We start from the raw sequence: 26,046 nt of genomic DNA on the forward strand, positions 1-26,046 counted from the left end.
CATTTAAAGCTTGTGTTTCCTTATTTATTTTCATTTTTCATCTCTTCATTGGTGAAAGTGAGGTGTTAATACCCCTACTATGATTGTGTTACTGTCGATTTCCCTTTTATGGCTGTTAGCATTTGCCCTATGTATTGAGGTGCTCCTATGTTGGGTGCATAAATACTTACAATTGTTATATCTTCTTCGAGTGATCCCTTGATCATTATGTAGTGTCTTTTTGGTCTCTTGTAATAGTGTCTATTTTAAAGTCTATTTTGTCTGATATGAGAATTGCTACTCCAGCTTTCTTTTGATTTCCATTTGCATGGAGTATCTTTTTCCATCCCCTCAGTTTCAGTCTGTATATGTCCCTAGATCTGAAGTGGGTCTCTTGTAGACAGCATATATATGGGTCTTGTTTTTGTATCCATTCAGCCAGTCTATGTCTTTTGTTTGGAGCATTTAATCCATTTACATTTAAGGTAATTTATCGATATGTATGTTCCTATTCCCATTTTCTTAAAATTGTTTTGGGTTACTGTAGGTCTTTTCCATCTCTTGTGTTTCCTGTCTAGAGAAGTTCCTTTAGCATTTGTTGTAAAGGTGGTTTTGTGGTGATGAATTCTCTTAGTTTTTGCTTGTCTGTAAAGGTTTTAATTTCTCTGTTGAATCTGAATGAGATCCTTGTGGGTAGAGGAATCTTGGTTGTAGGTCTTTCCCTTTCATCACTTTAAACATGTCCTGCCACTCCCTTCTGTCTTGCTGAGTTTCTACTGGAAGATCAGCTGTTAACCTTATGGGGATTCCCTTGTATGTTATTTGTTGCTTTTCCGTTGCTGCTTTTAATATTTGTTCTTTGCATTTAATTTTTGATAGTTTGATAAATATGTGTCTTGGCGTGTTTCTCCTTGGATTGATCCTGTATGGGACTCTCTGCGCTTCCTGGACTTGACTATGTCCTTTCCCATGTTAGAGACATTTTCAACTATAATCTCTTCCAATATTTTCTCAGTCCCTTTCTTTTCCTCTTCTTCTTCTGGGACCCCTATAATTCGAATGTTGGTGCGTTTAATGTCCCAGAGATCTCTGAGACTGTCCTCAATTCTTTTCATTCTTCTTTTTGTTTATTCTGCTCCCTGGCAGTTACTTGCACCATTTTATCTTCCAGCTCACTTCTTCTGCCTCAATTGAGTTCTTCTGCCTCAATTATTCTGCTATTGATTCCTTGAGTATTTTTAATTTCAGTAATTGTGTTGCTCATCACTGTTCGTTTGCTCCTTAGTTCTTCTAGATCCTTGATAAATGTTTTTTGTATTTTCTCCATTCTGTTTTTGAGATTTTGAATCATTTTTACTATCATTACTCTGCATTCTTTTTCAGGTAGGTTGCCTATTTTGTCGTCATTTATTTGTCTTGCAGGTTTTTACCTTGCTCCATCGTCTGCAACATAGTTTTTTGTTGTTGTGTTTTTTTTTTTTTTGATTGGTGGTGCTGTATTCCTATCTTACTGGTTGTTTGGCCTAAGATGTCCAGCACTGGAGTCTGTAGGCAGTTGGATAGAGCCAAGTCTTGGTGCTGAGATGAGGACCTCCAGGAGGTGTCACTCCAATTAATATTCTCTGGGGTCTGATGTTCTCTGTTAGTCCAGAGATTTGAACTCAGATCTCCCACCACAGGAGCTCAGGCCTGACCTCCGGCCTGGGAACCAAGATTCCGTAAGCCTCATGGGGGAGGGGAGGGACAGATCAGTACAATATCAAAGAATAGAAAACAAAATACAATTAGAAAGATATGAAATATATTAGAAAAAATAAAACTATAATTGAAACAACTGTAACAAAATAAAACCACAACAGAAAAAAAAAAGGGTGGAGGGCGGGAACAAGGCAAAACGAGAGAAGAATAACAAAGTATAAAGAGTAAAAAAATAAGAAATGCTGCCCACAACTCTTTACTGGCAATTTTGCTTACCACACTGAGACTACATCCTGAGATGGTAGTCTACAGTGCAGCATTATACCCATCAAAGAGCACAATTACCAAGTAAGAGGCATTTGTTACAAGGTTAAAATAAAAGTTCAGGGCTTTACAAACTCACACAAACCAAGTAATGCCTGTGTATAAAACAGATCTAAGAGGAACAAGTGAGTTGAAGAGAGAAGAGGGAGTCAGAAGGTCCAGAATCCCTTAGCCTTGCCTGCTTAAAAAAAAGAAGTGACACACACAAAACTTCAAGGGAAGAAAAACGTTAGTTTAACTAAATTCTAGAGAACCTGGCAGAAATCACATATGTATATATTCTGCTACCAAAATATTTAATGACTGTAAACACTAATCACTCTTTCTTACCTATGGTTGGGTTATTAGTCGCATATTGAGAGAGCAGATCTTCATCAGTTTCCTCATGCTTTTCATTTGGAGCAAAGTCTTTCTTAGAGAAGCTGCTCTTCTTCCTTTTTAAAAGGGTTGTTTTACTTTCAGGTTGGTCTGAAACTGGAATTTCCACGGGCTGGTAGTTAGCATGGATATATGGCTCTTCAGGAAGCATATTACCTTTACTAAAACACTCTAGCAACCATTTTGCTCCCACTACATGAGGCCTACAAAAATAGTACATAGTTATATATTAGTTTAAACTATAAGGACCACAATCCCACTTGCCATGCGGTTTACATAATTGCCAGGACATGCAATTTAAAAAAAATTATCACAGAGTAGAAATTGCTTTGAATTAAAAACTGACAAAACCTGTGGGCTGATTTATCCCAAAACTGCTTCAATTCATCATCATAATCTCCCACAATAACATGAGTTACATCTTCATTGAGCTGATTAAAGCGAACTCCACCTCCACTGTTAATAAGTCTTCTCAGTTTATCTAGCTTTCTGCCACTAAAACCGCAAAGATAGATCTGCAAAGAAAGAAAACATTTACTTTAGATTAATGTATTTAAAATGGCTTATTTCTCTCAATAGAAACCTATTTATTAAAAGCATATATCTAAATCCATTGTGCGTAAATAAGACAACTCTTGTTTACACTTTAAGATACATTAAGAAGTGACGTATATTCTGAAGGTTTGAATTTTAAAATATTCTTAAATTTTATCATTTCTTCACAATCCCATAGCATTATTACCCTTTACAGTAGACACTACTTGATAAGTATTCTGAGGCTTTAAATAAAATAGAAGCCAGAATAATTCAATTATCTTCTGAACATTAGTGCATAGCAATTTCTAAAATCAGGTAGCTTCTTAAATTGTTCTTACCACTTTTAAATTTTAAAGTAATTACAGAAATAAACTGGCATTAAACACTTGAATTCAGAAAAGCTAGGTTTAAATTTTGGTTCAGCTGCCAATGATTAACCACATGACCAGCTCAAGATACTCAGACTCTTTAAACCAATTTTCTTACTTATATATTGAGATATCTTTTTCACAGAGTTGATTAAACAAGAAAATTTAAGTCAAAGAGCTAAGCAGAATGCTTAGGATGATATGTAAGCAGTAACTTATTTTTAACTATCAATATGTATATATATACTTTTGGAGGCACGGATGGGGTTATGTATGTATTTAAACCAATTTAATCAATATAACAATCTTCTTCAACTCTATTTTACATAACGTGTCTTTAAAAAACTTCTTAATGACCAATCTATTCCTAACTGCATTTATATCCCAAACTAAATAACCTCCATCACTAGAATACACTTTAACAAAAATGAGGAATCATATGTTTTTCTATACGAATAATTAAGTCATATTCAGAATTAGTATAGTCTAGATAAAAGATTACACAACACACTTCCTGTTCTGCTAGTAAACTGCTAAGTTTTAAAAGTATAGAAAGGAAGGTAATTTGCCCAATTTCCTTAACAATAAAATAAGGTTAAATCTTTGCTACTCTAGAATTAATGCTTAGCCTATTGATTCTACAAACAAGAATATATTAAGTATTCAGTTCTAGGAGATATATATATGATGATCCCATCGAAGGCACTTATAAGATAGTTACTCAGACACTAAAAAATAAAATAGCCCAAGAGATATTAAACAAAGCAGTACACCTAATGGTTAGGAATATAGGCTTTGGAGTAGATGTCTGGCTACTTAATGTCTGTGAGATTCTGAACAGGAACTTTAATCCTCTAAGTATCAGTCTCAATATTATCTGTTTTAGCGTTATTTGTGGGAATTAAATGGGATTATATATAAAACGTATCAACAATGTATATGAAATAATTAGCACACTGTCTAGTATGTTATAAACACTTAATAAATGATAGCTATAAATAAAAATTCATTAAGTGGTTCAGAAACTAAATGCTCTCAAAACACAGTAGATGGAAAGATTAAGGTAGTTATTAGGAAGGTTCAGAGAAGAGTTGAAAAAAATGATATGAACTTTTAATGGATGAGAGATGAAGGTACACCCCAGGCATAGAGCCCCTAAGCTAAAAGATAGACATGGCCTAATGAGTGCATCTGCTTAGCTAGAGTGGAGGGCTTATGTAAATGAGGAACAAGCCCAACTCTAAAGGGTCTTCAAAGTGAAGCTACAAGTACTAAAGTATATTATCACTTACTGCATTTATTACATGATAAAGACATACCCGACAACCATCTAATAAATCTTCAGGTGCCTGAAATGCACTGACATCCAGATTTTCAAGTGTAGGCTCCACTTTGCTATTAAGAACTGAACTATATATTGATTCATTTATGCAACTTGCACTGATGTTGGAAATATGGCTGACATCTGAAAGAGCATAACCTACATATTGAAAACAAAGATGTAATTTATGGAGATAAAATAATTGTGATTACATATTTTCCTACACATGAACTTTTCTTATACAAAAAGAGCCATGAACAATTTCTAAAGTAAGATTCCAATGCTTTTACTGAAATCTTGGTGGCAAAGTATGAAAAGGGAAAATGAAACTAATTAAGGCTCATATCTTATTTAAATGAAAATATATTTAATACATTCTCTTAATAGTGACTTGCTTCCAATAAAAATCTGAAGTTGCTGGCTTTAAGGTCCAGGAAAGTTACATTTGAAAAAAAATTTATAACATTTGTTAAATTGCCAACATTAATACCTCCAAAACAGAAATGGTTTTAAATTTTATATGAATACAGATGATCTATAACAATTGCAGCAAACTAATAAAGAAAATGTACTAATACCTGCCAGTCAAGTTTTAAAAAATTAATTCTCTTAAGTCTTTATTAACATTCTTAATTTCTTTAATAATCTTGTGCATTACATGAGGGTATGAAAGTACGCACTCATTATAAAAAGAAATATCAGGAGTTCTGGACTAATTTTTTAATACAATTCGGTTATTTTATTATACAATTATACCTGGAAGCATAGCAAGAAAAGATGGAATTTCCTACTGTACCTCCCTGATCCTATTAACAAATCAATTCTTACACAGAAAACTGACTGTCTTAAAACTGATTGTTTACTTTAATCCGAAAGAGACTTACTATTAGTTGTGTTGATCTGGCCAGTAGGAGTTGAAGTATCAGGCATAGTCTTTGCTTCTGGTCTAGGCTCTGTCTTATATATGGATTCATCCTGACAAAAACCTTTCTCAACACTGTCAAAAAACCACTGCACAGTCACACAGTGTACATTCCATCTCCTGGCACATTCATATTTTTGACCTATTATGTTCATTAAGAAAGAGAAACAGAGAGAGAGAGAAATGCAAACCATTAAAATCTTTGTAGAAATATTTAAATGACAGGTTATAAAAAAAATCTACCTGGGACAAAATTAAAGTTACCAGCAATTACTCTTACTTTTAACAGTATGCTATAGTGTATTAAAAGGTAATATATTAGGTTATTGCTCAATTATATTTTCTATGTGTTGTTAAATACACATGCTATGACGCTATGCGAGGGGGTTTATCTTTTACAAAACTGCACAGAGACAGAGGCAACTGTGGGGTAACTCAATATTTTCGAGTACAGCCTCCATCATTTAAATTCTTTAAACCATTTTCTTAATCTGTAACATGGGGATAACTCACAGAATTATGTGGTTTAATAAACTGTATAAAATAACCGTGAAAATTATAAATGTCTGCAATATAAAAAACAGCAACTTTCAAGAGACTATTCCTATGTCAACAGGATTCTACTTGAAGTCCAGGATAGAGAGGCAAATAGTTAATTAAGTCCTATTAAAAATACGTATCTTTTATTGCCTTAAAAAAACTTTTTAACACAATGTATTTTGAAACGGTATAGAGAAACTGAGGACAATATATAATAAACAAGAAAGGTTTCTTTGACGTTCATGAGAGCTGAGAGATGTACTGTCTTTAGATTCAGAAAACCAATAGCAGTTATCAACTTTACTCACAATCATAATATCGTAATTGGCCATACCCAAAGTTCTCACTTAAAGACAATTATTAATTTTAATTTTTTCCCTAATTTTACTTATTTAGGGAGCTTAATAAAACACAGTACAGATATAAAAAGATATAATAAAAATATTAATAAAACTCTGCTCTTATCAATTTTTATATATTTTAAGAGTATTGGTAAAAAATATTCTCCAGAATAAAGGTTATAGAACACCAAAATTAACTGCAATTTTAAGGAATTCTTCTTCTCGGTAACATATTTTTCTTCTTTTAGTAGTCTCATGTTCTGCAAGGTGCATCTTCAAGTTAAAACTTGTAGTTCATTGAGTAAGGTTGATTCATTCAACTAAAAACTAAGCCAAGCCTTTAAAATTTATAATTAGAAAGAAATGTAATTTAGCGACATCTATTAGCTTTCTTGTTATTCATTCAAATCTCTCATCTCTTAAGTACTGGGTAACCGTGTGGGGACTTAAAAAACAAACAAAAAAAGATCTGAAAATAAATTTAGATAAAACCCCACTGGAAATTTTTGTTTTTTAATATTTATTCAATGACCTGATAAAGACTTGGGAAGTCATGTAAGTTTTCTAAAGATTATAAACCAAACTATGTTTGCAAGAAAAAAAACCATAGCAGATTTATGACATGTCAGAAGTAAAAGGTATTCTATAATGATCTTAAAATGTTAAATAGTAGAAAATGTTGCATTTGTTCATTTGGGAAACAGTTTTACCTTTTGGTTCTTGCACAATGAGGTGTGTACACTCATTCATTTTCAACTGTCCCATATATTGACCTCCATGCTTAACTGTGAGTTGCTGAACTGCTTTCCTGTCTAAGCCACGTAAGCCAGTGACACAGATTATGCAACCAAGAAAAATAGGACACTTGAAGTCTTCCATGTCTATATCGGTATATCTAACTATTTTTCTGGGGTAAACAAACAATAAAAAAGAAAAAAACATTAACATATTAAATATACCAGATAGTTTAAATTTACCAGAAGAATAATGACAAACAACAGAAATATCACTAATGCTTTCCTCATTTTTTAGGATTTTAATCATTATTAAGAAAAGGGAAACTGATAAACACACTTCAAATGATACTAATTGCTCATGTAGCTCAAACCATGTCTCTAATAAAAACTAATGTTTCAGAGTCTCTCAAGTAAAACTGTTTTACGGGAAAATATATATTTCATTAACTGTAAATCCATGCTGGTGAAAGTGGTGCATTTTCCAAAATTATAAGTCTAAATTTCTACCTAAAAACCCAAAGGTTCCTTGGTTGCCTACTAGAAAAACAGACTTTTAATTCCTCCATTATACTATACAAATAATAAGGAATGCTTTTTGGCAGAATGCCAACAAAAATATCATTATCATTCTGTTGCCGTGCTAGGCAGATGTGCTGACAAAACAGGCTAGGACGAAACACAACGTGGAGACGTGTTTAGGATGTGCTAGATGGTGTTGAAAGGAAGACTGGAAAATGCCTGTTTAATTCAAACAGTGGTACCTGGACTTATTGGTTGTTAATCTAATTCTAATGGAAACTCAATTCTATCCTTTGAAATAGGCTCTAAGCTCCATGAGGGCAGGGATGCTGTCCTGTTCTGCTCTCCACTTATATCTAATGCCTAACTCAGGCCAGGTACATAAAATGGGCTCAGTTAATGTTTACTGAATGATCACATCTCAGTTAATGGCTTATATGTGTTTATATTCAACCTTAAATATGTCTTTTTTGGGAGGGAATACGAATGCCAAAGTGGCTAAAATTTACTCTCCATCTTAACATGTTAGCACAGTATTGAAGGATAAACGCAACATAAAAGCTACAGTTGCCACACTGATTTTCTCAACTATTTTATAAATGTTTACTTCTGAAAACCATTTTATTATCAAAGCATTGCTTACCTTGTAGCTAATGCTAAAGCCCATGCCCATTCCACCTATCAACTTATACCTTGATAATAAGAGCTTGTAGATTACTTGTTTTCATTGGAGAGAAGAGTAATGATCCTATTTTTGTCCCCAAATAACAAATCCAAAGAGGATACCATAAAACCTCCCCTATGAAAACCCACAATGTGCCAAAGTGATTGAATGTATCATTTATTCAAATCTAGAAAATATCTGAAAACTTTCTTACTTCTCTTGTGACTTCTCCCAAAGTGTTTTTACCCAAGAAGGAAGTAAAATAGGTTTCTTCAGGTTTGCAGCAACTAAATACTTTTTGCTACCAACTTCTCCTGCAATAAGGTGAGTTACTGATATGTTAAGGTCTCTGTATATGCGTCCACCCATCATTTGTACATATTTATGAACTTCTTCCTATAGCCCCAAAAGAAAATATACTGTTAATACTGAAACAAACAATATCTCTTCCATTTTTTTATACAATATCCCATAAACATCTTTTGTTGTTAGCTTGAATGCACAAATGTTTCTCACCACTATAAAGTTAAATAATTAATGAAACTACTTTTTGGAAGAAAAAGTTTAAATTTTAGAATAATTACCTTTATATACATTATTTTCCTACATTTATCTCTTGCAACTCCATGAATTTAATTATGTTGGTTCTACAGTAAACACTATATATTTTAATATACTACATACACATTGATACTTAAAAATATACAAATTATATATAGAATATATAAAAACATATATGTAAATCTCAATCCTTTTTTAAAAGATTAAGCAACTACGGTGGAAAAATGTGACTCAAAAACAAACAGGGAAAATTACACAGGGAAAAAAGTGAGTTTCCTTTTTAAATCAAAACAAAAAACTTCAACTAGCCAGTTTGCAATAAAAGATTCCACTGTATTCAATTTATTAAAAAATAAAAAAAGATATACACTGTCATCTTGACTTAGTTATCAGTCATAAACACCAAGTCAAGGTCTTTCAAAATATACCCTACACAGTGAAAAGTTAAGTGTGGAAATACATACATATTGACCATGATATTCCACTCAATACTGCAACACCTACCCTTTTATCATTTTCCAGGCTTGTACAAGATATGGTTACATCAGACATAACCATGTTATAAACTGGATGTTCAGCTCTTGGGACACATCGTTGATGGTGCATACAAAATATGACTACTTGAGGACCAACAATTCTGCAGCCAAGCTACAAAAACAGAGAAAGTTTACTAAGTAGAAAAAGACCTCCAGTCTTATAAAATTACATTTTGTAATACTGTATTTACCAATTCTTTACAGAAGTTGATGACCACTGCAGAAAAACCACCAAATTTTTACAAGAAAAAAAAATAACCATTATATAACTTCTCAGACACATCACACGTTAACATACACACACAAGCAAATCAAACAATGCAGGCTATCAAAAGAAATAAGCTCCAAAAGCCACACTCACTCAAAATTGCCATTAAAATTTTAATTTCTGAAACAAACACAACAGGAGATATGAGTAACAGTCTTATGCCCTAATAATTAGGAAATATCTCCATTTACTTTTCAAATGAAGCAGCCAGCCAATGAAGCGGTTAAAAAGTGTTGAGAGCCCAACTAACCCCCCTGTAAAAAACCTATTCTGCTACAAAAAATGTATAATCCTAGGCAGTTCCTACATTTGTTTTTTAAATACTTTGTTCGCAACTCAATGTCTTTCCAAGGAAGACCTACAAAGACTTCTCCTAAGGTATCACTTTCATTGATAACTGAGAAACGTGACAATCTTGCTCAACATCAGCACATCCAACCCAGGCTAAAAAGCCTACAGCTGCCAAAGTCACCAAAGCATGACCGATATAAATATCTACAGGGTAAATGATTATTGCTATCTTTTCCATCAGTCATAAGAAAACTGAGTTTTCGATGCTATTGATTCTATCTTACAAGCGGTGTTATTTCCAAAAGGAGGGTAAGACCAACAATGCTTTTGGCAAAGGTGGGCACAGACCTTCCATATACTGTACAGATAGTACTGCATCTACCTACTCTTCTATGCTTTCTTCTCCTTCAAACAAGAATCACTTCTTTGTAATCTGGATGTAATTACAGCCAGTTTACTTTTATTTCAATGCTTCTCTCTTGTCCAGACACCAAAAAAGTAATGAGTCAGTAGACTCTAGAATCAACAAAAAGAAATAAGATGGCTCAATGGTATATTAGCAATGCTCGGCCCCCAAATGCTTCCTTTAGCATATAATTTTTCAGACCCTATACAAAGTACAGGTACTAAAATTCAAGAGCACACAGGAAAGACAGTAAGTAACCCAGGATTATGTTGAAGTCTTTTCCTACTCTACTATTTTTCCCTAATATATCTTGCAATCAAACTGAGTTTAAGTACAGTAGAACTTTATCAATAAAATGCTTCATTACTACAGGGTTAAATTATTCTAAGTGAAGTTAAATTCCCTGAAATATAAAAATTACATACTAACCAAAGCCTACTGTAATATGATTTACCTTGAAAAATACTATTCTGGTCTTCCAAAACCAAAGGATTCCTCTCAATTCATAATTTGCAAAATACTTCATGATCAGTAAAGAACTTACGTCCACTGAAGCAAAAACAAACCAAAAAACAGACTACCTGAAAGAACACACTAAAAGTTAGCAAACCTTTTTGAGATGATCAAAGACTTTGCCACTAAAAGGGTCACAGATATAAAGTGATCTATCATTCTCCTTCATTTTCAATGCCTCTTCTTCTGTAATAATCTGAAGATATTCTTCTGATTGGAACTCTTTCATTGACTGCAAGAAAAAGTAAGAATGCATATGAAATAATTCACCTGTATGTATGTCCTATGAACTCTATCTTTAAAATCCATCTCAAAACCAGCCTTTCTCCTATTGAAAGGAACCGTCATCTCTCACTAGACCTGTGCAGAAGTCTCCAAAGTGGTTCCTTCTCCCTCCCTTCCCCTAAATCTGTTCTCTACCCAGCACCTGGTAATCTTTTTAACAATACAAAAAAGGTCATGTCACCCTGTTAAAAACCTCCAGTGGGGCTTCCCTGGTGGTGCAGTGGTTGAGAGTCCGCCTGCCGATGCAGGGCACACGAGTTCGTGCCCCAGTCCGGGAAGATCCCATATGCCGCAGAGTGACTGGGCCCGGGAGCCATGGCCGCTGAGCCTGCGCGTCTGGAGCCTGTGCTCCGCAACGGGAGAGGCCACAACAGTGAGGGGCCCACGTGCCGCAAAACAAACAAACAAACAAAAACCCTCCAGCAGCTTCCCACCACACTCAGAATAAAATCCACGTTTCTTATAATTGCCTACAAGACATTAGAGTCTGGCCCCTGCCTATCTCCCCACACTTACCTTCTTCCTCTAATCCCTTTTGCTCCCTCTTCCCTAGCCACTCCTGCTTTCTTTTGCAACCTAGAACAAACTAAGCATGACCTCATTTAGAGGTTTTACTCTTTTTCCCGCTGCCTGGAATACTCTTCCCCCCAGGACTTCACCTGACTTACCTTACTTCAACCACATCTGCTCTCATGTCACTTCCTCAGAGATGCCTTTCCTTATCACCCTTTTCTAAAATATTCTTTCCCTATCCCTCTAGTGTATTTTATGAAGAAAAATAACATAGATAGTATATATATATATACACACACACACACACACACACACATACACACACACACGTATACACATACTGTTTTTGTCTCTCTCCCTTCTAAGAATGAAAATTTCATGATCTATCTTGTTTGCCAAAATATCCTGGCTCCCAGTAAACACTCGAATATTTTTTGAACAAATTTTGAAGTCCTTACATTAAATACTTAGGGTGATCCTTTTAAAACGATTAAGTCAGATCATGTTACTCTTCCGATTAAAAGCCCCCAGTGGCTCTCCATCTCACTGGAAGAAAAAGCCAAAGTCTTTACCATGGCCCACAAGGCCCTTCATGACCTCCTTACTCTTACTCTCTAAAGCACACCTTAGCATTCTTTCCACCTCCCTTCTTCACTACACTACAGCCACACTAAAGCAGGACAGACACCGCAAGCACTTTCCCAGGGTTTGTGTATGATTATTTCCTCTGCCTGAAACCTTCCTCTGCAGATATCCACATGGCTCATTTTCTCACCTCCTTCAAGTATACTCAAGTATCATCTTCTCCATAAAGTCTACCCTGATCACACTCCATTTAAAATAAATTGTAACTTTCCCTTCTCCCCCAACAAACAACCTCCAGAACACCTTAACTGCTTTGTTTTTCTCTTCCCATAGCACTTGGCACCTTTAACATTACAGTTTACTCATTTATATGTCTGATTAATGTCTATTTCCTCCAGCTAGAATAGAATGTAAGCTCTGAGAAAGTATGGATATTTGCCTGATCTCATCACTGATATATCCCAAGTACTAGAACAGTGCTTCTTAGATGATGGACATTCAATAATTGTTTGCTCAATGAATGAACTTTAAAGAAAAACCTGCTACAACAGTGTTCCTTAAACTTTAACGTACACAGGATCTTGTTAAAAAGCAGATTCCAACTGGTAAGTCTGAGTTGGGGTCCAACTCTCAGGCCATGGTGATGCTACTGTGGTCTGTGAGTAGCAAGGCTCTACACTATCTAGATAATATAATACTGTACATAATGAGACATAGTTAACAATTAACAACAACAGAAATGAAGTGTAACCAATATAGGACTGACTCAAATTTTTTCAACACACAAAGGTCTATGGTTAGTAGACAAAAGAAAACAATTTCCAAGAATAGTAGGTCCATCACTGTCAATAGAAATGTCATTAAAGATTTCAAGCCCCCCAAAATACAGTGATATACTAATATCAATTCAAAACTGTGTAACAATGAGATACTTATGAATGTAGACTACAGTAAAACTATCATGAAAATAAAATAACTATGACTAAGACAAAAAAGCCTAATAAATCAAAAACACTAAAAACAAGAAAATGAATTCACAGCATCAAACAAGACATTTTCAAGTAGTCTTACCTCAAGAGCTTTAAAAAAACATTCAGAATTGTCTGAAGACTTTAAAAACTTCACAAAAAGCGGTTCTTTGTCATTGTGGGACATTTCTGAACTGTCAAAATAAAGGAACCATGAACAAGAACAAAAACACATTACATATTAAGTTAAATGTTTTAAAGCACCGACAAGAATGCCACAGCACAAACATTCCGGCTTTGCTCATGAATTCATCCATTACGATTTGTAACAAACACTGGAATGTGGGTACAATCAAGGAAAAAGATGACAACACCAATCCTTGAAAATCAGAGAACGAAATTAATGTACGCTAAACTGAATATATCTAGGACCTTTGCTCTGGGGCTAAGTCTCCTAAGCCAATAGTCATTCAATTGCATTATGCTTAAGGATGCTCAGAACGAATCGGTCCCTGTGGGTATCCGCGGCCCTCGAGGTAGGTTCAGCCCTCAGTAAACGGACTTCAAATATAAACATGAAAGCCAGCCAGCAAAGTCAGGCGCCTAAAAGGCCGGACGCTCTAGCTCCCCAGGTCCTAGGGAAAGGCCCGGCTCTCGGTCCAGCCGCAGTTACTCCCTCTCCGGCGTCTAAGTCCTATCCGCCGGCCGGTTACAAGGTCCGGAAACCAGGGCTCGGAAGGCCAGAAGCAGCATCGCGACCCCCCAGCGGGGCGGCGGGAGGGAGCTGGGTCCTTACTCCGAGCCTCACTCACCTCGGTGGAGCCTGGGAGTCTCCAGGCGGCGAGTGGGGGGCCCCGCGGCCCGTGGGACGGCGGCTGGGGTCGGGCGCCAGCCCGGCGCACAACCGCCGCCCCCTGCGGCGCCCCCGGCCCTAGCAAGCGCAGACCCGGAAATTGCCGAACCGCGACCCAACTTTCGCGCCAGCCGCGCGGACGTGCCCGCCCCTTCCGGCGGAAGTGACGCCACCGCAGTTGCGGGAGGAGGGCGGAGACGTAAGGCTGCGGAGGTGGGTGGGGCGCGTGGCGCGCTGGGCCGGGGGCAAGGGGTACCCGGAGCGTCGAGGTCGGAGCCTCGAGGTGGGGGCCTCGCGATCAGGGCTTGCAAGCGCGGGCCTGTGCTCCGCTGGGAGCTGGCCAAGCGCCCACGGCTAGCGGGTGGGGCCGCAGGCCAGAAGTTCCTTAGAGGAGGCCCTAGCACATCGAAAAATATAGGCAGGAAAAAGGTTTCTTTAATAAATATTTTATACTGAGAAACCATATATTATCATCCAAAACAACTCTGTGAGGCAAATAGTGGTATCTCCATTTTACAGATGTAAAAACTGAGGCTTAGGGAAGGTATATGACGGGTTCAAGGTCACAGTAAGTGGTAGAATTAAGACTGCATCCAAGTCTTTTTGATTCCATGGACTGGCGTACTGGATTCTTTTTCCTCCAGTATAGTCCGAATGTACTCACCAGCTACCACAGCCAAGAGGTCTAAAGGGAAGAAAGATGTCAGGATGACGTGAATTACACACCTGGTGCAAAGAGGTCTTTGCAAACTTCTTCAGGAGTGCCACACCACCCCCTTCAGTGAGCATCTCATTTTCTTTCTCTGTAATTCCCCGAGTGTTGGGCAGATTCTGGGATGGAACCTAATGTTCAAATAGCACAGGTCAGGGGAGAGGAGGTGAAATAGGACTGCAGGATCTCCGCTTGTTGACGGCCAATGACAAACTGCTTAGTTAGCGTTTTTCCTCATTTTATTCTTGACTACTGAGATTGAGAAAATCAGGACTTGAGTAATGTGACAGTTTCATGACCTGTACTTCAATTGTTTTTAGTGTCTCAAGATGGCAAAGATCAGCAGTGTGTGAACACACCTGTGGAACGTGAGTCAGAATCAGTAACACTGAGGCTCAAAGGTAAAGGCCTGTTGTCAGGAAGGGAGTGAGGAAAGCCTTACAAATAAACCAAAGTTAGTAGACTTGTTAAACAAAAAGAGAGAGAGAGAGATGACACTGCCACAGTCCATCGTGAAGGAGCAGGTCTGTCGTGGGGCATGTCACAGTGGACAGAGGGCTCCTGCTTGGACTGCTTCTGCTCACTCTGCTCGGCAGTCCTCTAGAACATGCACATTGCTGGCCACATCACGTAGATGGGCAAGTGAGGCTCAGGGACAGTGTGACTTGCCCAGGGCCACACAGCCAGGAAGTGGCTGCACCTGGGTTTGGGCAGAGCCCCCCTGCCCTTCCTGACCCACCGCAGTGCTCCCTGTCACATACTGCCACCCATGTCTGCACCGGGGCAGGAGCCCGTTCCTGACATTTCTGGGGCCCAGTGGATGCCTCAGAGGGGGAGGAGGGGAGTCATAGATGCTGCTACTGAAGAGGAGGAGGATGAAGATGAAATCAGCCCTTTAGCTTTTAGTGGCTGGCTTTGAATAGCTGGAGAGTGACCTCCTCTTCAGAATAGGAGACCAGGTGATGAGTTTTCCCATCCATGTCTCCACATGGGCAGAGAGGTTCTGTGTCTGTCCCTGAGGTACCTAGTGTTGGGCATTGGCTAGAGCAGTGGTCCTCTAGGTAGTGTGGTGTCTGGACCAGCGGCATCAGCGTCGCCTGAGAACTTGTTAGATGTGAGCGTTCTTGAGTCTGACCGCAGGTCTGCTGGGGTCCAGGATGGGGCCGCTGCTCTGTGTTTTAACAAGCCCTCAGGATGATTCTGATGCATATTAACGTTTGCTTGAATAGCAGTCCCTTAGGGAAAGGTGAAAATGGTTATATGGGTTGTGGTCCATGAAGATATTGGTGACTGCGGGGACTAGTTGTGATGTGTCCTCAGGCAGCTGCCTGTGAAGTTGGGGTCTGGGCATTAACTTCCCCCTTCCTTCCCTGTTTCCTTGGCACTTCTGTCACCTAGAGCGGAGCCAGTCACTCCAGACCCTGCTTGGAGTAGAATTAAAGGGAACTTTATGTGTTTGTAAAATGAAAAAATACAGGAAACAAATATGACAAAATAGTTACTTCTAAAATATGGGTGGTGGGAATATGAGTATTTCTTGTTATGTTTTGCTACGTAAGATTTCTGAAAACTAGAACATAAACTAAAAGTAGATTTTTTTCAGGGATAGGGTTTTAGATTTGTTTCCAGTGCTGTAAATGAATAAATATGTACAAATAAGGGGATGTATAATTTAAAAATGAGATTAGTAAACCATCTTTCTTGCTGCAGAAATAGTCTTTGCAGTGGCAAAATACTTATTTAAACTTGTCTTCAGTACGTGGAAGGTAGAACACAGGCCTACTGAGTCTGCTGAAGTGTTGGGAAGAGGAGGTAAAATAGAATGTTAGTGGCACGTGTTGTTTGCTATTGGCTGCATTTAATTAGGCATTATAAGAAAGTGGTAAACTCAGGGAAGAACTGGCTTGTTTGCAAGCAAAAAATAAAAGGAATTAAAAAGTCCAAAACTGGCGATTTGCAGGGTTGGAAAAGCTGACTGCATCTAGGCTCTAAAAGTGAGAGAGAAACCCAAGAGAGGTTTTCCAGAACAAACGTACATTACAACCCATCCACGTGGAAAAGACCTAGTTAAGAGTGTGGTCCTCCCACCCAAGCTGAGTAGGCACCATTAATTGAGAGAGAAAGGTTTGGGGCCAAGGATAGCAATCAGTCATGAAAATTAGTCCAGGAGAGAACTGTGGTGTGGCAGCTACTGTAGGGGAGCAGCTCTGCCATGGCTTCCTGGCAGACGTGCACACATCCATGCAGGCTAAGGTTGGGATTGCAGCATATGTGAGCCAAAACACTCTGTGATCCTGCAGGAACATGAGAGGATGGAGGCCACCTCCCACTTGTCTTCCTGCCTCCCCTGGAAGGCTGTCATCAGATAGTTTCTCATCACCTCCCAGATTCTGATGAAGTGTGGGGCTTTCTGCACCACTCCCCTCAGAATAGAGCTACAGAATAGAAAACGACTTAGCTACCATCTAGATTTGGCTCCCCAGTGATGGGGTTTCCCACAACTCAAGTTGCAGCCACCAGCCCCTTCAGTGTCGTCCTTTTTGGTGTGTGGGTAAGGACCCAGGGAGCTGGCACCTTTGACTTCTTCCTTTTTGCTATCTATGGAATAATAAACGTGTCTCATGTATCTTCACCAGCCTCATCAGTCAGGCCTTGCCCTTGACCTTGTCTTGTATGTGTGAAACTGACTGGGAGCAAATAGATCTGAAGGTTACTAAGGTTCTGAAGGTTCATTGTTTTGTGAAGAAAACCAGAAATCCGGAGTATTCAAACTTTATACAACCTTCAAGCTTGCATAGTCGGAAGTGGGTGAAAAGTCATACAGCCCCCACGGAGCACAAGCTCCTCAGTACCCCGTCCAGACCTGGCTAGAGAGGATAATATTGATAGAAAAGGAAGACCATCCCAGAGGAAGGGGCCAGGGACCTTGGAGAGCAATGAGCAAAGGAACTGCTTTCAGAGAGCAGAACCTGGATCTAATCAGGCAGAGGAACCACCCAATGCCTGCCCAGTAGGACTTCAAAGTTAATGCTGATCAGCAACAGCTAGGAGTCTCCCCTCCTTCCCTTTCTGAAAAGGAATTTTATTGTAATTATTCTGTCCCTGCTCCACCATTGTATATCAGGTATGCGACTGGGTCGGGGTGAGGGGTGGGCAACAACTGGTCTTGTTAGTCCACATGTCACTGGACCATCCTGTGGACTCTGGCTGAGACTGTGTAGCAGATCCTTAGTATCCCATACATATCCCCTCAGCCTTACTGCTCACAGACATATTGGGAAACTTCCAATTGCCAGCACCTGCATTCCCTTGCATGAAGCCATTCTCTGACACCAGGAGTCTGCTTAGCCGCCTGCACAGTATCCCAGAAGGCAAGGGGATTTATGACCCATGGGAAAAAACCCTCAAACAATGACTGACAGAAGTTCGTGTATAAAGACTCTTGTTTGCAAGCCTCTTAATGGGATATTCTACCCTGGCTCCCAGAGTTTCCCCAGTGGAATTAAGCCCCAGTCTCCATAGTGATAACTGACCTGTCAGTACATCCTTTGGATGCGTTCTTATCCCTGTCTCCCTTCCCCATTCTCTAACCTTTGTTTCTTCACTTACCAAATAAAACATTTAGAAAGGCTTGTCTAAAAGTGTGCTTTCTGGGGAAACTCAAACTGAGACAAAAGACCCAAGGTATGCGGTCCTCTTTGATAGTGTGTGTTGTTGCTGGGACAAAGTTGCCCAAACCAGGGATTCCAGTTCCCATCCTATTTGCATCTCCGTGGGATCGTGTGACTGAGTTATAGCCAATAGAATATAGGTAGAAGTGATGTTTAGCACTTCCAGGCCTGGCTCATGGAAACTTCTTGTACCGCCTTACACAATTCCTTATTCTAGATGTCAATACACAAGGCAATCTTGGAAACCACATGTTGAAAATGGCAGAGCATCTCTTAGCCTGGATCTCTGAATGACTGACCAGAGCTATGAAGGTGAACTCCCCATCCCTGCCTCTCCAACCAAACAAGACCACTGCTGCCATCTGGGTTTTATATTAGCAAGAAGCCAACTTCCATTATGTTAAACCATTGAGATCGGGAGTTTCATCTGTTATGTCAACTAGTACCAACCTAATCAATTCTGAAGTTGCCAGGGTTTAAACAAATGTGCTGCCACTTCAAAAACTGTTTTTATTACCTCAAAGGGCCTTGGAAAGAGGAAAGTGAAACTGCTTCAGAGACAAATGCCAGAGGCCACATGGGGAGAGCTTGGACTTGGAAGCAGGCTGCCTAGTTTGATTGCCGGCTCTGACATGTACTGGCTGTCTGACCTTCGGCAAGTAACTTAACCTCTCTGTACTTCGCTTTCTTCCTGTATGAAATGAGGATGACAATAGCACCTACCTTATGGAGTTGCTATAAATTAATATCTGAAAAGCACTTAGCTCAGTGCCTCGCACACAGTTAATGATAAATTCACAAATTCCTAATTTTCCAAAGGCCATAATGAAGTCTTTAACTTGTTTCCTACAATACAATCTCCTAACCTCCTGCTCTGCTGTTAGAGAGATTGTGCCAAAACAACAGAGATGGCTTTAGGACTATGGATGTCCTTCCTTTGCAATATGACTTTGTTCCGGTACACAGGAATTTTCCAGAGTTTGCTCCACTCAGAGGTCAGAGGGCATCTTGGTCTATTGGATTTAGGCTGTGTTAGCTTTAGGTAGATCATTAACCTTAGGAGCAATGCTCACCTCTTGACCCTATTTGATTTTTGTCCACAGGCCTACAGAGAAGATTGTTCAACCTCCTTTTGAGTCAATCCTTTACATGCATTTATTCATAATAATTATCATATATTTGATCTTTTTTTTTTTGAGTCTTATACCAGGCACTGTTTTCCAACCTAGGGTTAGCATGCTGAACAAGAAGAATGTGGTCTCTGCCCTCATAGACCCTATTTCCTTTCAAAGGTATGAATAAATGAGGAGTTAGAGCAGTTGTGAGCACAGTAACTTGTAAAATTCATTCATTCAGTAACAATATACTAGAATCTTCAAAAATAAAGATTAAAAATTAGTAGTTAATGTCCTCATTTGTGCTTCTGTAATGGTGAAGTAGCTTGTTCAAGAACTGTGCTCTTGTTGAGCACATCTAGATGTGGATAAAGCACCAGAAAACCTATTTAAGAGCATTAGACATTAGAGGTGCCAAATTTCTGGAAAAGGGAAGGGGTAAACCAGGGAGGTGAGATGACATTCTGCAACCACATTTCCTTGGGGGAATTTGCCACTTCCTGGTACAAGGTAAGAGGTATCTGGTTTTGCCTGAGCAGAGGGCTACTGCTAGCAGAGCTTTGGCAGTCTCACGGCTGGAAAAACACAAGTGGAGACAAGATCCCAATGAGAAGGGAGGTGCAGAGAACTCAACCTGATAAATGACCAGTTCTCCCCTTAAGATATTTGGCACAATTTGAAGTTCTGTGGAAAGGGAGGCAAAAAATATAATTCTACACCTTAGAGAGGTCCCAAAGAATATACCAGGTGTATCAGTTTCCTATTGCTGCTATAACAATCACCACAAATTAAGTGGCTTAAAACAACAGATTTATTATATTACAGTTTTGTAGGACTAAAGTCTGAAATGGGTCTCACTGGGCTAAACTCAAGTTGTCAGCAGGGCTGCTCTCCTTTCTGAAGGCTCCATAGGAGAACCCATTTTCTGGCTTTTCCTGCTTTAGAGCTGCTCACGTTTCTTGGCTCATGACTGCAGCCCATTCCATCTTCAAAGCCAGCAACTGCAGGCTTTCTTTGCCTTATTCAAACACTAACCCTTCTGCTTCCCTCTTCCACATTTAAAGGACCCTTGTGATTACATTGACCCTCACAGATAATTTAGGATAATCTCTTTATTCCCAAATTGCCTTGCTAGCAACTTTAGTTCCATCTGCAACGTTAATCCTCCCCTGCCATGTAGCATAACATATTCACAGTTTGTGGGATTAGGACATGGATGTCTTTGGGGGTCCATTTTCTGCCCACCACACCAAGCTTTCAGTGGGTAGACATAGGAGCCTATCAAAACTGCAGGCTGGTCTTGATTCAGCCAAACCTCGATTGGATGAAAGTGATCAGTCCCCATTTTATCTTCTTAGTAGAATAAAAGGATGAAAAAGGTGGAGAATTTCATTTGAGAATTGGAATCTATGAAGAAGAAATAAAAATGGAAATTCTAGCAGTGAAAAAGGCAATCGTTCCACTAAAGATGCAAGAAAAAGTGTCTTTGCACTTGTGGCAGCCAAGACTGAATGGGAGAATACAGGAATTACAAAACCATGGAAAGAGAATTTTTGCAACTCAGAAATAACATTCTAAACAGCAAAGAGCCTGTTTTACTCCCCCTAAAAAGTCTGAAATTTGAGTTTACATGAAAAAGGCAATAATTTGTGTCAATTTCTCATTAAGTATATTTAACAATACAATAGATGCAAAGAAGAGAGGATTAGTAAACTGAAAGTTAGTTTAATATAAAATATCCAAACTGAAACACAAGGAAAAAAATGGAAATACAGAAAAAGGCATGATACATGTGTGCATTTGAAAAAGATTACTACAGGGACTTCCCTGGTGGTCCAGTGGGTAAGACTCCACGCTCCCAATGCAGGGGGCCCCGGTTCAATCCCTGGTCGGGATACTAGATCCCGCACGCCGCAACTGAGTCTGAATGCCGCAACAAAGATCCCGCACGCAGCAACAAAGATCCCATATTCCACAACTAAGACCAGCCAAAATAAAAAAATAAATATTAAAAAATGAGATTACTACACATACAATTATAGTTGTAGAAGTAGAATCAACAGAATAGGCAGGAGGGATATTTAAACAAACAATGGCTGAGAATTTTCCAAAAGTGATAAAAAAAATTAGCCCAAACCTTCACAGCTAGGGTAAAATCACACTTAGGCATATGATGGTCAAACCAAAGAACATGAAGAAGATAAAGGGAATATTTTAAAAGCAGCCAGAGGAAAAAGACAAATTACCTTCAAAGGAACAACAGTTGACCTCAGTTGACTTCTCAACAGAAATTATAGACAAAAGAACACAATACATTATTAAAGTTATGGAAGAAAAGAACAAACTCTACAAACTGTTAGTTAAAAACATTAAAAATCCTGAGAAAATGCTCTGCCAGAAGATTTGCACATTAAAAACAGGTGAGCCAAATAGAAGACAAATATAAGGTGGCAGATAACACTCTAACATATCAGTAATTACATTAAATGTCAACAAACTATATGCCAATTAAAGTCTAAGATTGTCACATGGAGTTTTTAAAATATATGCTGCTTGTAAAAGACACACTTTAAATATAAGGACACAGAAACACTGAACACAAAAGGATTAAAAAATATATGATGCATACAATAGCCAGAAGAAAGCTGGTGTAACTACCCCAATATTAGACAAGACTCTAAAGCAAGAAACATTACTAGAGATAAAAAGAGGCACTTCATAATGATTAGAATTATAAAGGGAATAACCTAACAGTAAGGTATCACAATCTCAAATATGTATGTACTCAAAAACATAGTTTTAAAATATATAAAGCAAACGTCAGCAGCGTTAAAAGAAGAAATAGACAAATCCACAATCATAGTGGGGAACACACTTCTCTCCAGTGCTAATAGAAAAATCGGATAAAAACAATTATAGAGCTGAACAACACAATTTTCAACGTGTGTGTGTGTGTATATATATATATATATATATATATATATATAAAACACATATGTATGTATTTGATTTATGTATAGCATTATAAATAAAACACTTTACCCAACAGCCATAGAATACTCATTATTTTAAAATGCATATTAAACAACAAAAAGTAACTGTATGCTGGGCCACCAAACAACCTTCAGCACATTTCAAAAGACTGAAATCATTCTGAGTATGTTATCGTACCATAGTGGAACTCAGTTAGACATAAATAACAAAAGATAACCAGGAAATTGAAAACACTGGAAATTAAGCAATACATTTCTAAATAAACTATGAGTTAAACAAGAAATCACAATGAAAATTGGAATATATTTTGAATTAGAATATATATTTGAATATATTTTAGATAATCATAAAGATATAATAATATATCAAGAAAAAGGAAATTTGTAGCCTTCAATGCATATATTAGAGTAGAAGAGAGGCTGAAAATCAATGATCTTAACTTCCTTTTATAAAATCCAGAAAAAGAACAAAGCCCAAAGAAAGTCAAGAAAGCAGAAATCAATAAGTGAATTTACCATAAAGAAAATCAACAAAGCCAAAAGTTGGCTCCTTATGAAAATTAATAAAATAGGTAAAACCTTGGCAATACTAATCAAGAAAAAGGAGAAAACATAAATTACCAATATCAGAAATGAAAAAGAAAATTATAGCAAGGATCCTCCACACATTAAAAATGTATAAGAGCTTCCAGGTTGGTGAACACTTTCACGTGCTGGGAGGACGGTGCATCCCAGTTTCTCAAGGACAGAAGCTCCTGTAACAGGACCCTTCCAAACCTCACCAATGAACCTCTTCATCTGGTCATTCATCTATATCCTTTATAACAAACTGGTAAACATAAAAAATGAATAAAGATAATATTGTGCACAACTTTACATCAATAAATTTGAAATTTAGATGAAATGGGTAAATTTCTTGAAAAACTTAGCAATACCAAGACTTGAAGAATCAGAAAATCTGAACATTTCTTTAGCTATTAAAGAAATTTAATCTGGAATTGAGAACCTTTCCACCAATAAAACTCTAGACATGGGTGTCTTCACTGATATATCAAGACTTATTATAAAGCTACAGAGACTGAGACAGATATAAGTGGAAGGGTTGATATATAGCTTAGTGGAACAGAGTGGAGAGTCTAGAAACACATAGACAGTTACCTGATTTTTGACAAAGTTTATACTAAAGTGCAGTAAAAAAAGAATTATCTTTCAAGTAAATGGTGCTGGGTCAACTGGGCACACATATGGAAGGAGAAATGAATACAGGCTTCTATCCCATACCATTCACAAATATCAGTTCCAAAAAGATCTAGGCCATGTGCCTTAGCCTTGTCTTCTATGACATCATGCTATATATAGCTCACTAAGTTACTCAGTTTATAACTGTAGTTATATAGCACAAATTACAGGGTCTATACATCATTTGTTAAATTCCAGGAGACCTACTGAGTGAATATTTGGGGCAAAAAAATGTCATGTTAAGAAAAGTCATCTACTTCTTTTAACCTAATTTCTCGTTCACATGAATGGAAAATAAATGTCTGTGTTTTTTTAAAAAAATCAATTCCAGGTGGATTCTAGATCTAAATGTGAGGGGTAAAACTATAAAGCTTCTAGAAGGAAACATAAGAGAATATTTTCATGAACTTGGGACAGGCAAAGATTTCTTAAACAGTTTACAAAAAGTGCTAAACATAAAGGAAAATGTTGAAATAGGACTCAGAAATATATAAAACTTCTGTTTATTAAAAGACACCATCAAGAGAGTGAAAGAAAACCCATAAAATGGAAGAAGATATTTGAAATACATATGTCCTTCACAGTTCTCATATCTAGAATAAATAAAGAACTCCTACAACATAAAAAATGTGAAAATAATCCAATAAAAAGAAGATATCTGAATCACCAATAAACATGTGAAAAAGTGTTCAACTTTATTAGTCATCAGGGAAATTAATATTAAAACTACAGTGAACTTCATCATATGCTCCAGGAGAGCTAAAATTAAAAAGTCAGCCCAAACCAAGGGTTGACAGTGATGTGAGGCAACTGGAACTTTCATACGCTGGTGGGAGTGGGAGGAGAGTGGGAAGTGTACAACTACTTTAAAAACAGTGTGGCAGCACTTATTAAAGCTGAACATAGGCATATGCTGTGATTCAGCAATCGTGCCCTGAGTCCCAACGTGGAATCTCTGGCCTCTAGTGTCTTTGGCATGGGGGGGCAGCAGGTGGCCTTCAGGACTTTGTGTCACCATCACAGCAGGCCCAGAGTAAGGGTTTACACCATAGCAGTCTCTGGGACAAACCCCGTGCCAAGAACCCCCTGATGAGTGTCTCACCAAGGAGGGGACATGTTCATCCTTTCCTTTGAGATGGTGTTCAGCAGATTGCTGGTCTAGAGGTTGCTTTAATCTCTGACCAGAAATATGTTGGCTATTTCCAGCTCATGAGCATATGGGATGTGGTCTCAGGGACCCTGACAGCCTCTCTGCACAGCATGGACCTTGTGTGACCGAGGCTCCTAAGCCTTTCTCTGTGCCCTCCAGCTGGTCTTACTCCAAAGCCCAGACGGTCACCTTGAAAGCTGACCAGATGTGAGAGGTCCCCTCCTCACTCTATCCTGTCCCTAGTTATCTGGCACATAGAGACAATACATTTCTTGAATTGAAAACTCAACTTAGCTGGCTAGAGGTGGTGTGAAGGGGGAGAGAATGGGGACAATCTCCCATTAGTTGTCCAATGATGGTGATGTCTGTAAGATATGGAAGGAAGAGGATACATTGTTTACTTTGAGGTATATGTGTGAGAGTGTGTGTGTGTGTGTGTGTGTGTGTGTGTGTGTGTGTGTAAGAGAAGGGGAGGAGAGCCCAGGTTTGTGTATAATAGTCTCATGCCTTTGACCTTGTGAATTCTGTGACTTACAACCTCTTCCTACTCCCTCAGGACTATCTCTGGCCTCAGTGGAAGGCAGGGTTAATCTCTGACAGAGGGAAGAACTTTTCATAATTTTGGTAGGAGCTGAAACAAACAACAGTATTTCCTTAGCAAAGATTCACCCTTTGCGCACAAGAAGAGGGGGGCAGAATAAAGAGTTATGGTGGGCTAAAATAATAAACTGTTTAAATTCAATTATAATACATTCTTACAGTCTTAAGACTCAGTTTTGAGGATGCTTTATTAGATGAGTCTTGGTTTGTGGTTTGAATTACTATATTGCCAGTCCTAATACTTACCTTGAGAGAAAGTCTACTTAAAATGTATCCAGGGCAAAAGACTTGAACAAGAGGGCATTTAAATAGCTAATAAGCATATAAAGATACTCAACCTCATTAGTCATCAGAAAAACTCAAAATTATGGTGCAAAACCAACAACACTCCCAGCAAAACAGTAAAAATGTGGAACAGCCAAACTCTTGTACTCTTAATGTGGGAGTGGAAATTGGTTC

General features: G+C 38.2%; 1 protein-coding gene across 4 annotated transcripts in view; it reads right to left on the reverse strand.

The window, feature by feature from the left end:
- TOPBP1 (DNA topoisomerase II binding protein 1) overlaps positions 1–14,206 on the reverse strand; it is a 77,420-nt gene extending 63,214 nt beyond the window's left edge. Inside the window, exons 1-10 of one of the 4 annotated variants that reach the window (XM_027091761.1) lie at positions 14,067–14,206; positions 13,358–13,443; positions 11,001–11,135; positions 9,394–9,537; positions 8,543–8,724; positions 7,119–7,315; positions 5,490–5,669; positions 4,577–4,764; positions 2,731–2,894; positions 2,332–2,582 (exon numbers count right to left, since the gene is read on the reverse strand). In XM_027091761.1, coding sequence (XP_026947562.1) covers positions 2,332–2,582; positions 2,731–2,894; positions 4,577–4,764; positions 5,490–5,669; positions 7,119–7,315; positions 8,543–8,724; positions 9,394–9,537; positions 11,001–11,135; positions 13,358–13,441 — 1,525 coding nt within the window. In that variant the 5' untranslated portion in view covers positions 13,442–13,443; positions 14,067–14,206. Of the gene's footprint in view, positions 1–2,331; positions 2,583–2,730; positions 2,895–4,576; positions 4,765–5,489; positions 5,670–7,118; positions 7,316–8,542; positions 8,725–9,393; positions 9,538–11,000; positions 11,136–12,159; positions 12,248–13,357; positions 13,449–14,066 lie in introns of those variants that run through there. The other 3 variants (XM_027091759.1, XM_027091762.1, XM_027091763.1) reach the window with 3 other exon arrangements.
- Positions 14,207–26,046: the final 11,840 nt, after the last annotated feature.

The sequence above is a fragment of the Aethalodelphis obliquidens genome, unplaced genomic scaffold, assembly GCF_003676395.1.
Source record: "Aethalodelphis obliquidens isolate GAN/ISIS:26980383/991018 unplaced genomic scaffold, ASM367639v1 scaffold72, whole genome shotgun sequence".
Taxonomy (NCBI): domain Eukaryota; kingdom Metazoa; phylum Chordata; class Mammalia; order Artiodactyla; family Delphinidae; genus Aethalodelphis; species Aethalodelphis obliquidens.